This window comes from Penaeus vannamei, unplaced genomic scaffold (assembly GCF_042767895.1).
Source record: "Penaeus vannamei isolate JL-2024 unplaced genomic scaffold, ASM4276789v1 unanchor636, whole genome shotgun sequence".
Taxonomy (NCBI): domain Eukaryota; kingdom Metazoa; phylum Arthropoda; class Malacostraca; order Decapoda; family Penaeidae; genus Penaeus; species Penaeus vannamei.
The window spans coordinates 20001-32500 of record NW_027213640.1 but is presented as its reverse complement, the minus strand read 5'-3'; the positions used below and the strand labels follow the sequence as shown (position 1 = coordinate 32500).

The window sequence follows — 12500 nt, the reverse complement described above, 5'->3', positions numbered from 1 at the left end:
TCCTTCTCTTCTCCTTCTCCTTCTCCTTCTTCTCCATGCTGTTGTTGTTCTCCTCCTCTTCTTCTTCCTCCTCCCTGCTTCTTCTTCCCCTCCTCCTCCTCCTCCCCTCTTCTTCTTCCTCCTCCTTATCCTCATCCTTTTACCCCTCATTCTTCTTCTTCTTCGTCTTCCTCTTTTTCTTTCTTCTCTTCTGACTTCTATTACTTCTTTTTCTTCTACTGCTACTTCTTTTTCGTCATCTTCTTATTCGTATTCTTCTACTTCTTTGTCCTCTTCTCCTTCTTCTCTTTCTTCTTCCTCATCTTCTTGCCTTTCTTCTTCTTCTTCTTCTTCACCTTTTTCCTTCTCCTCCTCCTCCTCCTCCTCTTTCATTCTGTTCTCAATCGAGGATGACCCTCTCCTCCTCCTTTCACTTATCAGATTTTCTTTCATCTTTCTTCTTCTCCATCTTATTTTTCTCTTTTTCTTCCTGGATTATGTTTGTTTATTTCTTCCATCCCTTCCTTCTTCTTCCTCTTTCGTTTTCTCTTTCTCCCTCTCTTCCTCCTCCGTTTTCTCTTCTTCTTCCTCCTTCTCCTTCTCCTCCTCCTCTTCCTCCTCCTCCATCACCCTCTGCATCGAGCTTGCCTTTTCCCGGAACAAATATTCTCCCGTTGCACCTTTCCGGCCTTCTCCATCCTTCTTCTTCTTCTTCCTCTTCTTCATCCCCCTCCTCCTCCTCCTTGTTCCTCTTCTTCTCCTTCTTCCTCTTCTTTTCCTTCTCCCTCTTCTTTTTCTTGTTCTTTTCTTATTATTATCATCTTCTTCTTCTCTTCTTCATCTTCTTCTTTTTCTGTTTCTTCTTCGTCCTCCTCCACACCACCTTCTCCTCCCGTTCTTCGTCCTTTTCTTCTTCCCTATCGAGCCTGACCCCTTTCCAGGAGGAGATTTTCCAGCTGCACGTTCATCCTTCTTCATCGTCTTCCTCTTCCTCCGCCTCCTCTTTCGTCTTCCTCTTCTCATTATTATTTCTCATTCCTCTTCTTCCACTTCCATCTCCTCTACCTTCTCCTATTCCTCTACCACCACCTCCATCTCCTCCACCCCCATCTCTTCCTCCTCCATCTCTCCCTCCTCTTCCTCTTCCTCCTCCTCGTTCTCTCCTCTTCCTCCTCCCTCCTCTTCCATCTCCTCCTCCACCTCCAAACCCCTCCACCTCCTCCCTCCCTTCCTCCATCTCCACCTCCATCACTCCTCCACCCCCCTTCCTCCTCCTCCTCCTCCACTTTCCATTTCCTCCCTCCACCTCCACCTCCATCTCCTCCCCTCCTCCTTCACTCTTATCCTCCCTCTTCCTCCCTCCTCCACCCTCCATCTCCTCCCTCCCCTTTCCACCTCGTCCTTCCTCCTCCTCCTCCTCCACCTCCACCATCTCCTCCCTCTTCCTTTCCACCTCCACCTCCTCTTCCTCCACCTCCACCTCCATCTCCTCCTCCTCCTCCTCCTCCATCCCTCCTCCTCCTCCCTTCTCCTCCTCCTCCATCTTCCTCCTCCTCCACCTCCACCTCCACCCTCCTCCTTTCCTCCTCCCTCCCTCCCTCCTCCTCCCTCCTCCTCCTCCTCCTCCTCCTCCTCCTCTTCCTCCATCAACCTCCACCATCCTCCACCTCCATTTCCACTACATCTTCCTGTAGGAGGAGTGAGCCAGTAGGTCCAGGAGGAGCATGAGGTGGAGGGGGGGGAGGAGGAGATGGCTACGGACCTCCTCCACCTCTTCCTCCTCCCCTCCTCCCTCCTCCTCCTCCTCCTCCTCCCCTCCTCCTCCTCCATCTCCTCTTCCTCCCCCTCCATCTCCTCCTCCTTCCTCCTTCACCTCGTCCTCCTCCTCCCTCCACCTCCATCTCCTCCTCCTCCACCTCCTCCTCCTCTTCTCCCCTCCTCCACCCTCCATCTCCCCCTCCCTCCACCACCATCTCCTCCTCCTCCACCACCATCTCCTCCTCCTCCTTCACCTCCCCTCCCTCTTCCTCCCTCCTCCTCCTCCATCTCCCTCCCTCCCTTCACCTCTCCTCCTCCTTCCTCCTCCTCCTCCCTTCATCTCCTCCTCCTCCTCCTCCCCTCTCCTCCCTCCCCCTCCTCCTCCATCCCAACTTCCCTTTCCTCCAGGAGTTGTAGGTGGAGGAGAGGTAGAGGGAGGGGGAGGAGGAGAGACCACCACCTCCTCCCTCTTCCCTCCCTCCTCCTACTCCTCCTCCCTCCTCAACTCCTCCTCCTCCCTCCTCCTCCTCCTCCTCCTCCTCCCTCCTCCTCCTCCTCCACCACCACCTCCTCCTCCCTCCCTCCTCCCTCCTTTCCCTCCTCCCTCCCTCCCCTCCTACACCTTCTCCTCCTCCTCCCCTCCTCCTCCACCACCACCTCCTCCTCCTCTTCCTCCTCCTCTTCCTCCTCCTCCTCCTCCTCCTCCTCCTCCTCCTCCTCCTCCTCCTCCTCCTCCTCCTCCTCCACCACCTCCTCCTCCTCCTAGCTGCATCTTCCCGGCCTCTTGCACAGGTTATTTGCGGATCAGACTCTCCTGAATTTCATGATATGAGACCGCAAATCAGGAGCAATATTCTTGGCTCCTTGGGCGCGGGAAGGAAGGGAATTAATGTCGCCCCGAGTTAGGACTCCTTCGATGCAGGAGGTTAAAGGGAAATGAAAGAAGAAGAAGAAAAAAGAAATGAGGAAGACTTCTTCGATGCTGGAGGTTAGAAAAAGAAAAACGATAAATAAAAAAGAAATGAGAGAGGAAGGATTTTTCGATGCAGGTTAGAACAAAAAAAATGTGTGGGAGGACTTGTCGATGCAGGAGGTTTTGAAAAAAAAAAAAAAAAATGTAGGAAGTTCAAAAAAAAAAAGAAAAAAAAGAGGAAGGATGCAGGAGGGTAGAAAAAAAGGGAAAAAAAATGAGGCAGGACATATTCGATGCAGGAGGATAAAAGAAAGTGAAAGAAAAGGGGAAAAAATGAGGTGGTTTGTGGATTACGTAAGGGTTATCTTATCGTTTTGGATCAGGAGGAAAATACGGTTATAGGAGGAGGGTTCGACGATGAGGCGAGAGGGAATCTTCTCGAAAGATTGGATGGCATCTGTTTGTTCGTCTACAGGTGTTTATGTGTTCTTCTCTCTCTCTCTCTCTCTCTCTTTCTCTCATTATTTCTCTCTTTCTCTCTCTGACTCTCTCTCTCTCTCTCTTTGTCTCTTTATTTCTCTCTCTCTCTCTCTCTCTTTGTCTCTTTATTTCTCTCTCTCTCTCTCTCTCTCTCTCTCTCTCTCTCTCTCTCTCTCTCTCTCTCTCTCTCTCTCTCTCTCTCTCTCTCTCTCTCTCTCTCTTTTTCTCTCTCTCTCTCGCCTCTCGCTCTCTCTCTCTCTCGCTCTCTCTCTCCCTCTTCTTTGTCTCTTTATTCTCTCTCTATCTCTCTCTCTGACTCTCTCTCTCTCTCCCTCTCTCCCCTCTCTGTCTCACCCTCTCTCTCTCCTCCCTCCCTCCCTCCCTCCCTCCCTCCCTCCCTCCTCCTCCCTCCCTCCTCCCTCCCTCCCTCCCTCCCTCCCTCCCTCTCTCTCTCTCTCTCTCTCTCTCTCTCTCTCTCTCTCTCTCTCTCGTTCTCTCTCTCTCTCTCTCTCTCTCTCTCTCTCCCTCCCTCCCTTCCTCCCTCCCTCCGTCCGTCCCTCCTTCCGTCCCTCCCTCCTTCCCTCCCTCCCTCCCTCCCTCCCTCTCTCTCTCTCTCTTTCTCTGTATACCATATACACGTAAGAGATGCATCGCGTTGAATGACATCAGGATATCGGAAGTCGATTCAATTCGCCTTATTTGGGAGACAGATTTTGTACTCGACAGGAGGGGATATTTGCATTTTACTTTAATACTCCTCGCGTCTGTTTTGAGTATTAATTCGTTGATGATCATTTGTTATTGTGGGTGCTTACTTAAGTCATTTCATCGGTATGTATTATATGTCATTTTAATCCCATTATATAAATTTATGTCTTGAGATATTAGGTTGATTTCAATACCGCGTGGGTGGGATATAAAAAAAATACTCGCTATATAAAAGACTATATAAATATACAGCTAATTGCAATACCACGTGTGAGATATAAAAAAAACACTATATAAAATAGCTATTTAGATATACAGCTGATTACAATATCACACGAGATAACAAAGAAATAGAAAATAGATAAATAAAAAAGACAAAAAAATGGCCATTTACCACTCTACCAGAAAATACAACACGGGAGATAACAAAGAACAAAAGAAAAAAGGAAAAAGAAATGAGGATAAAAAAAAAGCAAAAAAATAACTTGGCCATTTCACACTCTAGCAGAACCAGTGCTATTGGCAGGGGAGAGATTTATGCCGCGGGAAGTTCACGCCTGAGGGGAACTTTGATCGCCGGGCAGAAGAACACACAGGGGGAGCGGGGACGTGTTCATGAGTCAGACGTCACACTTGCATCTCTTTGTGCCACGTGGACGAGGGTGGAAGGGTGTCTGTTTGTGCGTGTGTGTGTTGGTCTGGCTCTGTGCTCTGGGGTCTTTTGTTCCCTGCGGGTGTGTGTGTGGGTGTGGGTGAGAGAATGCGCGTGTGGGGGTGTTTGGGGGAGACCGAGAGAGGGAGAAGGAGAGTTGGATAGAGAGAGTAAAGGAAAGAGAGGGGGGGGGGAGAAGGAGAGAGAGAGAGAGAGAATGTGTGGCGGTTCCTATATACATACATGTGCGAATAGGCACACACACGCATTGTTTACATATATATATATATATATATATATATATATATATATATATATAAAAATGAATATATAGATATATATGCATATATATATATATATATATATATATATATATATATATATATATATATATATATATATATATATATATATATACATATATATATATATATATGAATATATATATGAATATATATATATATATATATATATATATATATATATATATATATTTATATGTATATATATATGTATATATATATATATATATGTATATATATATATTATATATATGAATGCATATATATATATATATATATATATATATATATCAAAAGATAAATAAACAGGCATATGGATAGATAGGCAGATAGACATATATACAAACAAACAACCACCCAAAGAAAACTAAAAAAAAAAAAAAAAAAAAAAAAAAACTCGGAGCCCGGCGCCCCTCGTCCCGCGAGCGCCGCCGGGACTTCCTTTGCGGCGAGTGACATCAAGGGGCGTCGCGCCCTTTGGTCTCTGCCTCAGCGGGTTGTCAGGGCGGGTCTGCTCCCGGCGGCGCTGAGGCTGACAGGCACGCGTCGGGAAGGAGTCTTTTCAGGAAGGATTTTGGGGAAGGATGTTGGGCATCCGTCTTTGGGTCGGTGATAAGGAGAAGGGTGATGATGTGGTCTTTTTTGTTGTTATCATCGGAATTATCGTTATTTTTATCATCGTCCTCATTATTGATATCACTGGTATGATTATTAGTATTGTCATTATTACTATCATCATCATTATAATTTTATGATTTATTTTCTTCTGTATATGTATGTGTGTGTGTGTGTGTCTATGTATATACATACATGCATATATGCTGGGTATGTGTGTGTGTTCACACGCACATACGCTCGCTCGCATCCATTCAGGCATGAGTAGCATTCCCTAACAAGCTGTCAATAAAATAAACATTTGAGAGACCTGCAATGGAACGATTGGCTGTGAATCACACACACACACACACACACACACACACACACACACACACACACACACACACACACACACACACACACACACACACACACACACACACACACACACACACACACACACACACACACACACACACACACACACACACACACACACACACACACACACACACACACACACACATACACACTCACATGTATATATATATATATATATATATATATATATATATATATATATATATATATATATATATATATATATATGTATATATATATATATATATATATATATATATATATATATATATATATATATATGTGTGTGTGTGTGTGTGTGTGTGTGTGTATGTATGTATCTATGCATATATGCATATAGATATATATCGTTGTTTATTTAATATTTTTACGTTGCTATACATTACAGCTCTCTGTCGTCAAAACTATTCTAATGATTTTTTAATGTTTCTGCAGATGGTTGACATGCTGAACGACCTGTACACTTGCTTCGACGCCATAATAGGTGACTACGACGTGTACAAGGTAAGCATGAACTACATATAACGTTTCTGTAGGTACGTGTGGGGGGCGGGGCATTTATGTGTGTGTGTGTGTGTGTGTGTGTGTGTGTGTGTGTGTGTGTGTGTGTGTGTGTGTGTGTGTGTGTGTGTGTGTGTGTGTGTGTGTGTGTGTGTGTGTGTGTGTGTGTTTCCCTCAATCTTACCTTCCTTGCCTTTCCCATTCTAAACCTTCTCTCTCCCACACCGGCCGCCCTTGCCCTCCCCTCCTCTCCCCTCTCCACCTTCCCCCTACCTTGCTTCCCCACAACTCTCCAATTTACCTATCCCTCCCTTTCTTACCCGCTACTACCCTCCCTTACCCCCCTCTACTCTTTCCAAACTCTTGCCCATCTTATACCCTCACCCAACCATACCCACCCTTACCCTTGCTTACTCTCCCAACCATAACCCATCCACCTCCACTCACTCTCCCACCAACTTCCACCGTCAACTAACCTCCCTCTCCCACTTCTCCCTCTCTCCCCCTCCCCCCCTCTCCCCTACCAGGTGGAGACCATAGGCGACGTGTCCTTGGTGGTCTCTGGCCCCCTCTCTCTCCCCCTACCTTCGTTCCCCACCCTTCCTTACAATTCTTCTATTTACCTCCACACTCCCCTACCCCCCACCACCCACCCCTATCCCCCACCACCCACCCCAATCCCCCTCAACCTTCCCCTATCACCCTCCACCCTCCCCTATCACCCTTCACCCTCCCCTATCACCCTCCACCCACCCCTATCACCCTCCACCCTCCCCTATCCCCCTCCACCCACCCCTATCACCCTCCACCCTTCCCTATCCCCCTCCACACACACCCCCACCCACCCCCTACCAACTTCCATCGCTCATTAACCCCCTCTCCCCTGCCAGGTGGAGGCGACGCGTACATGGCGGTCTCTGGCCCTCCCCTCCTCTCTCCCCTCCACCTCCCCCCCTACCTTCTTTCCCCATCATTCCCCTCAATTCTCCTACCCACCTCCACCACCCCTTACACCCCTCCGCCGCCAACTAACCCCCCTCTCCCCCCTCCCCCGCCAGGTGGAGACCATAGGCGACGCGTACATGGTGGTGTCTGGCCCTCCCCTCCTCTCTCCCCTCCACCTCCCCCCTACCTTCTTTCCCCAACATTCCCCGCAATTCTCCTACCCACCTCCACCACCCCTTACACCCCTCCGCCGCCAACTAACCCCCTCTCCCCCTCTCCCCCGCCAGGTGGAGACCATAGGCGACGCGTACATGGTGGTGTCTGGCCCTCCCCTCCTCTCTCCCCTCCACCTCCCCCCTACCTTCTTTCCCCAACATTCCCCGCAATTCTCCTACCCACCTCCACCACCCCTTACACCCCTCCGCCGCCAACTAACCCCCTCTCCCCCGCCAGGTGGAGACCATAGGCGACGCGTACATGGTGGTGTCCGGCCCTCCCCTCCTCTCTCCCCTCCACCTCCCCCCTACCTTCTTTCCCCAACATTCCCCGCAATTCTCCTACCCACCTCCACCACCCCTTACACCCCTCCGCCGCCAACTAACCCCCTCTCCCCCTCTCGCCCGCCAGGTGGAGACCATAGGCGACGCGTACATGGTGGTCTCTGGCCCTCCCCTCCTCCTCCCCCCTACCTTCTTTCCCCAACATTCCCCGCAATTCTCCTACCCACCTCCACCACCCCTTACACCCCTCCGCCGCCAACTAACCCCCTGTCCCCCCCTCCCCCGCCCGGTGGAGACCATAGGCGGCGCGTACATGGTGTTCTCTGGCCCTCCCCTCCTCCTCCCCCCTACCTTCTTTCCCCAACATTCCCCGCAATTCTCCTACCCACCTCCACCACCCCTCACACCCCTCCGCCGCCAACTAACCCCCTCTCCCCCTCTCCCCCGCCAGGTGGAGACCATAGGCGACGCGTACATGGTGGTGTCCGGTCTCCCCATCTGCAACGGCGACAGGCACGCCGGGGAGATCGCGTCCATGGCGCTCAAGCTCCTCGACGCCGCCAGGACCTTCACCATCAGGCACCGCCCTTCGGATACGCTCAAGCTGAGGATCGGGATTCATTCGGGTCAGTTCGAGGGTTCGAGGGTTCGCGGGTTTGGGGGTTCGGAACTCGGATGCGAACTAGCTGAGGGTCGGGATTCATTCGGGTCAGTTCGAGGGTTCGAGGGTTCGCGGGTTTGGGGGTTCGGAACTCGGATGCGAACTAGCTGAGGGTCGGGATGGGTTCGGATGGGGTTTAGGGTTCGAGGGTTCGAAATTCGGATACGATCTAGTTGGGGATCGGGATTCATTCGCGAAAGTTTGGCTCATAGTTACCGCCATTACCTCAAACCATCCGGTTGCGATGATGTAGCTTAGACCGGATTAATTATATATATATATATATATATATATATATATATATATATATATATATATATATATATATATATATATATATATATATATATATATATATATATAAGCCATAACATTGTCTACATTTCATTTGGTCTATTACATGTATTACGCTCCTGTATAAATTCTTGTCCAGATATACAGATGATAACTGATTATTAACTCTAATCAACGCCGAAATCATGAATCTAGCGTTGCATTCGTGTCCATTGCGGTAATGGTGGTGACACTGGTTTGGGGTTCGAAATTCGGATACGCTCTAGCCGAGGATCGGGATTCATGAGGGTGAGTCTGAGGGCTTGGTGTTCGAAATTTGGATCCATTTTAGACGGGTGTCGTCCTGAAGGAATGTATTTTTTTGTTCCTTTGTTTCTTCCTTTTTTTAAAGATTAATTGCTTTTTATAGGAATGGCTGATTGATGATAATGCAGTGGTTGACGGACAATAATGCAGAGATGTTTCACATTGAATGTTATTCAGCTGGGTTCATTTTGATAAGGACGGCTGATCGATTTCATGCAGCGCTTAATTACTGATACTGTATAATTGTTTCAGGTTGAGTTTTATCGAGCTGGCCCAATCTTTTATAAGCGTGTTTAATTAATTTCATGCAATGGTTGATTAATGATAAAGTGTTTTGTTCAGGTGGATTAATTAGGTTAAGGCTGCTTAATTAATTTAGAAGTGTCTGTGATCGGTATCTGTTCCCGTGACGTTTGCACTTCGGGGTTTTCCCTTTGTGGCGTCCGGATTCATTCGCTGGAAGCCGAGGTGTTAAGTGACAATTTTATTCTTAGTACTTGTGTCATTAGCTGATCGTTGGCTGCTGTTTTCCTTTTTGGCGGATGATGTTAAGTTGTGGTTATTATTTGTTTATTAAAATATCAATTTATTTATTAATTTGTTTGTTAATTCATTTGTAGATTCATTCACTTATTTACTCATCTATCTATTCATTTCCTTGTTTATTCATTTACTAAGTCACTGCACCTCACTCACCTTCCCTTCAAAAAGTCACTTCACCACCATTTCTTCAAAAAGCCACCCACCTCCCCATCAAAAAGTCACCTCGCCAGTCTTCCCTTCAAAAGTCACCTCGCCTCCCCACCTCCCCATCAAAGCTTGCCCCACCTCACTCACCTCCTCTTCAGATAGTCACCTCACCCCACCACCCCTTCAAAAGGCCATCACACCTCCCCATCAAATAGCCACCTCAGCTGTATCCCCTTCAAAAGCCACCTCACCTCCCCACCTCATCCACCTCCCCTTCAAAGCTTGCCCCACCTCACCCACCTTCCCTTCAAAAGTAACCGCACCCCCTCCCACGTCCCCCCACCAGGACCCTGTGTGGCTGGCGTCGTCGGCCTCACGATGCCGAGATACTGCCTCTTCGGCGACACGGTGAACACGGCCTCGAGGATGGAGTCCACGGGGGAGCAGCTGAGGATCCACATTTCCAACGCGAACAAACTGATGCTGGATAAGATTGGCGGATATCTGGTCGAGAAGCGGGGGCTCACCTACGTCAAGGTGGGTGGGATGGCGGTGTCTGTTGGAGGGTTGGCTCTGTAGGGGCGTGGTTTGCGAGATGAGTGACAGCGGGGGGGGGGGATAGTAGTACTGATGAGAATAATGATGATATTAATAATAATGGTAAATAGAGCGATGATAATGATTATGATTTTAGTAGTAATAGTAGTAATAATAACAACAATAATAAGGAAAATGATAATAATAGAAATAATACTAGAGGTAGTAATAATGTTAATGATAATGATACTAAGATCAGTAACCTAACGGCGATGTCCCCGCGCAGGGCAAGGGCCAGATGATGACGTGGTGGCTGGTGGGGGTCCAGCGGCCGGACGAGAGGAACCCCGACGCCCTCGGAGACAGCCAGGCCACACCGACACGCACGCCCGTCGACGAGTCCCATCCGAGCACCGCCCACACGCCCACCTCCAGCGCCCAGCCCTCGTCTCTTGCTCAAAGTGCTGCCGTCTCGTCCGCGTCTCCCTCCGGCCATTGTCTCGTGGGCTACGGCATCCCCCCGCCTGCCGCCGCCCCTTCGCCCTCGCGCCACGACAATCTCGCTTCTCCCGGCGCCACTCGCGGCCTGACAAGCGGCTCGCCCGGCTTCGCTCACGCCGGACTCACGAACTCATCCTCCTTCACTCACGACGTCGAGGTGACTCACAACCCAACCCTAAATCAGAGACCCGAACTCACAAACTCACCCTCTTTTACTCGCGACATCGAAGTGGGTCACAATCCAGCCATCACTCAGAAGACCGAAGCCAGAAACTCACCCTCATTTACTCACGACGTCGAGGTGACTCACACCCCAGCGCTCGTCCACTGCTCCCCGCGCCCTCGCACGCCCTCGCACGCCACGCAGGGCTCCCCCGTGGGGCCTCCCCCGGCGTCGAGGCCCAGGGACACGGAGAGGGACCCGGCGCTCGCTCCCGACGCCCTCGCCGGCGGGGGCGGGAGCAGGTGAGCCATGCTTTGCTTGTCGCGTTCTGAGATATATATATATATATATATATATATATATATATATATATATATATATATATATATATATACATATATATATATATATATATATATATATATATTTTATTCTTTTTCTTTTTTTTCTTTTTACTTTTCTTCTTTTCTTTTCTTCTTTTCCCTTTTTTTTCTTTTCTTCTTTATATCTGGTTAATTTGGTTTCATTTTGATCTAGCGATATTTGAGGCCCAGCAAATATACATAGATGTGTTCCTACATACATACATATGAATAGGCATACTTACATACACACGAATGTACATACATACAAACACAAACATATACATACATACATACATTCATGTGTACATACATACATACATACATTATACATGCATACATTCATGCATACAAATATACATACATACATGCATATACACATGCTTACATGGGTACATGCATATATAGATACATACATATACATACATACATACGTACATACATGCATACATATATACTTGCGTACATGCATATATAGATACATACATATATATACATACATACATATATACATACATATATACATACATATATACATACATACATACATACATACATACATACATATATACATACATACATACATACATACATACATACATACATACATACATACATATATACATACATACATACATGCATACATATATACATACATACATGCATATATATATATGCTTACATGCGTACATGCATATATAGATACATACATACATATACATACATACATACATGCATAGATACATACATACATGCATACATATATTCATACATACATGCATATATACATGCGTACATGCGTACATGCTTATATAGATACATACATATATATACGCTCATACATACATATACATACATACGTACATACGTAAAGTCATTCAAAGTACTTACATGAAAATAAACACATTTGCAAATATACAGCCTACGTATTGTATATACATACACGCATACGGTTGAGCGTAATGTACATTACCTATATCCATACACAAAAAATTGGCATATACAGCAATATTAGATGACAGATAGATAGATAGTTAACGGAGTAAATATAAGTAGATGCAATCGATAGACAGACAGATAGAGAGACAGACGGATATATAGATAGATATATAATCAAACGGATAGGCGAATACATAGATAGATAGATAGACATACAGCTAAATAGATGGATAAATAGATTGATAGATAGACAGATAGCAAGACAAAGATGGATAAGTAGACAGATAGATAGATAAAGAAAACAAATATATAAATAAATGTCGATAAACTG

General features: G+C 47.0%; 1 protein-coding gene across 1 annotated transcript in view; it reads left to right on the top strand.

Annotated features, from left to right (window-relative positions):
* The window catches only part of LOC113824967 (guanylate cyclase 32E), a gene marked incomplete at its 5' end in the record, with an annotated part of 113496 nt that overhangs the window by 92329 nt on the left and 8667 nt on the right, over window positions 1-12500 (top strand). Inside the window, 4 exon segments of the mRNA XM_070119770.1 lie at window positions 6206-6274; window positions 8168-8342; window positions 10014-10204; window positions 10491-11170. Of these exon segments, the coding sequence (XP_069975871.1) occupies window positions 6206-6274; window positions 8168-8342; window positions 10014-10204; window positions 10491-11170 (1115 nt within the window).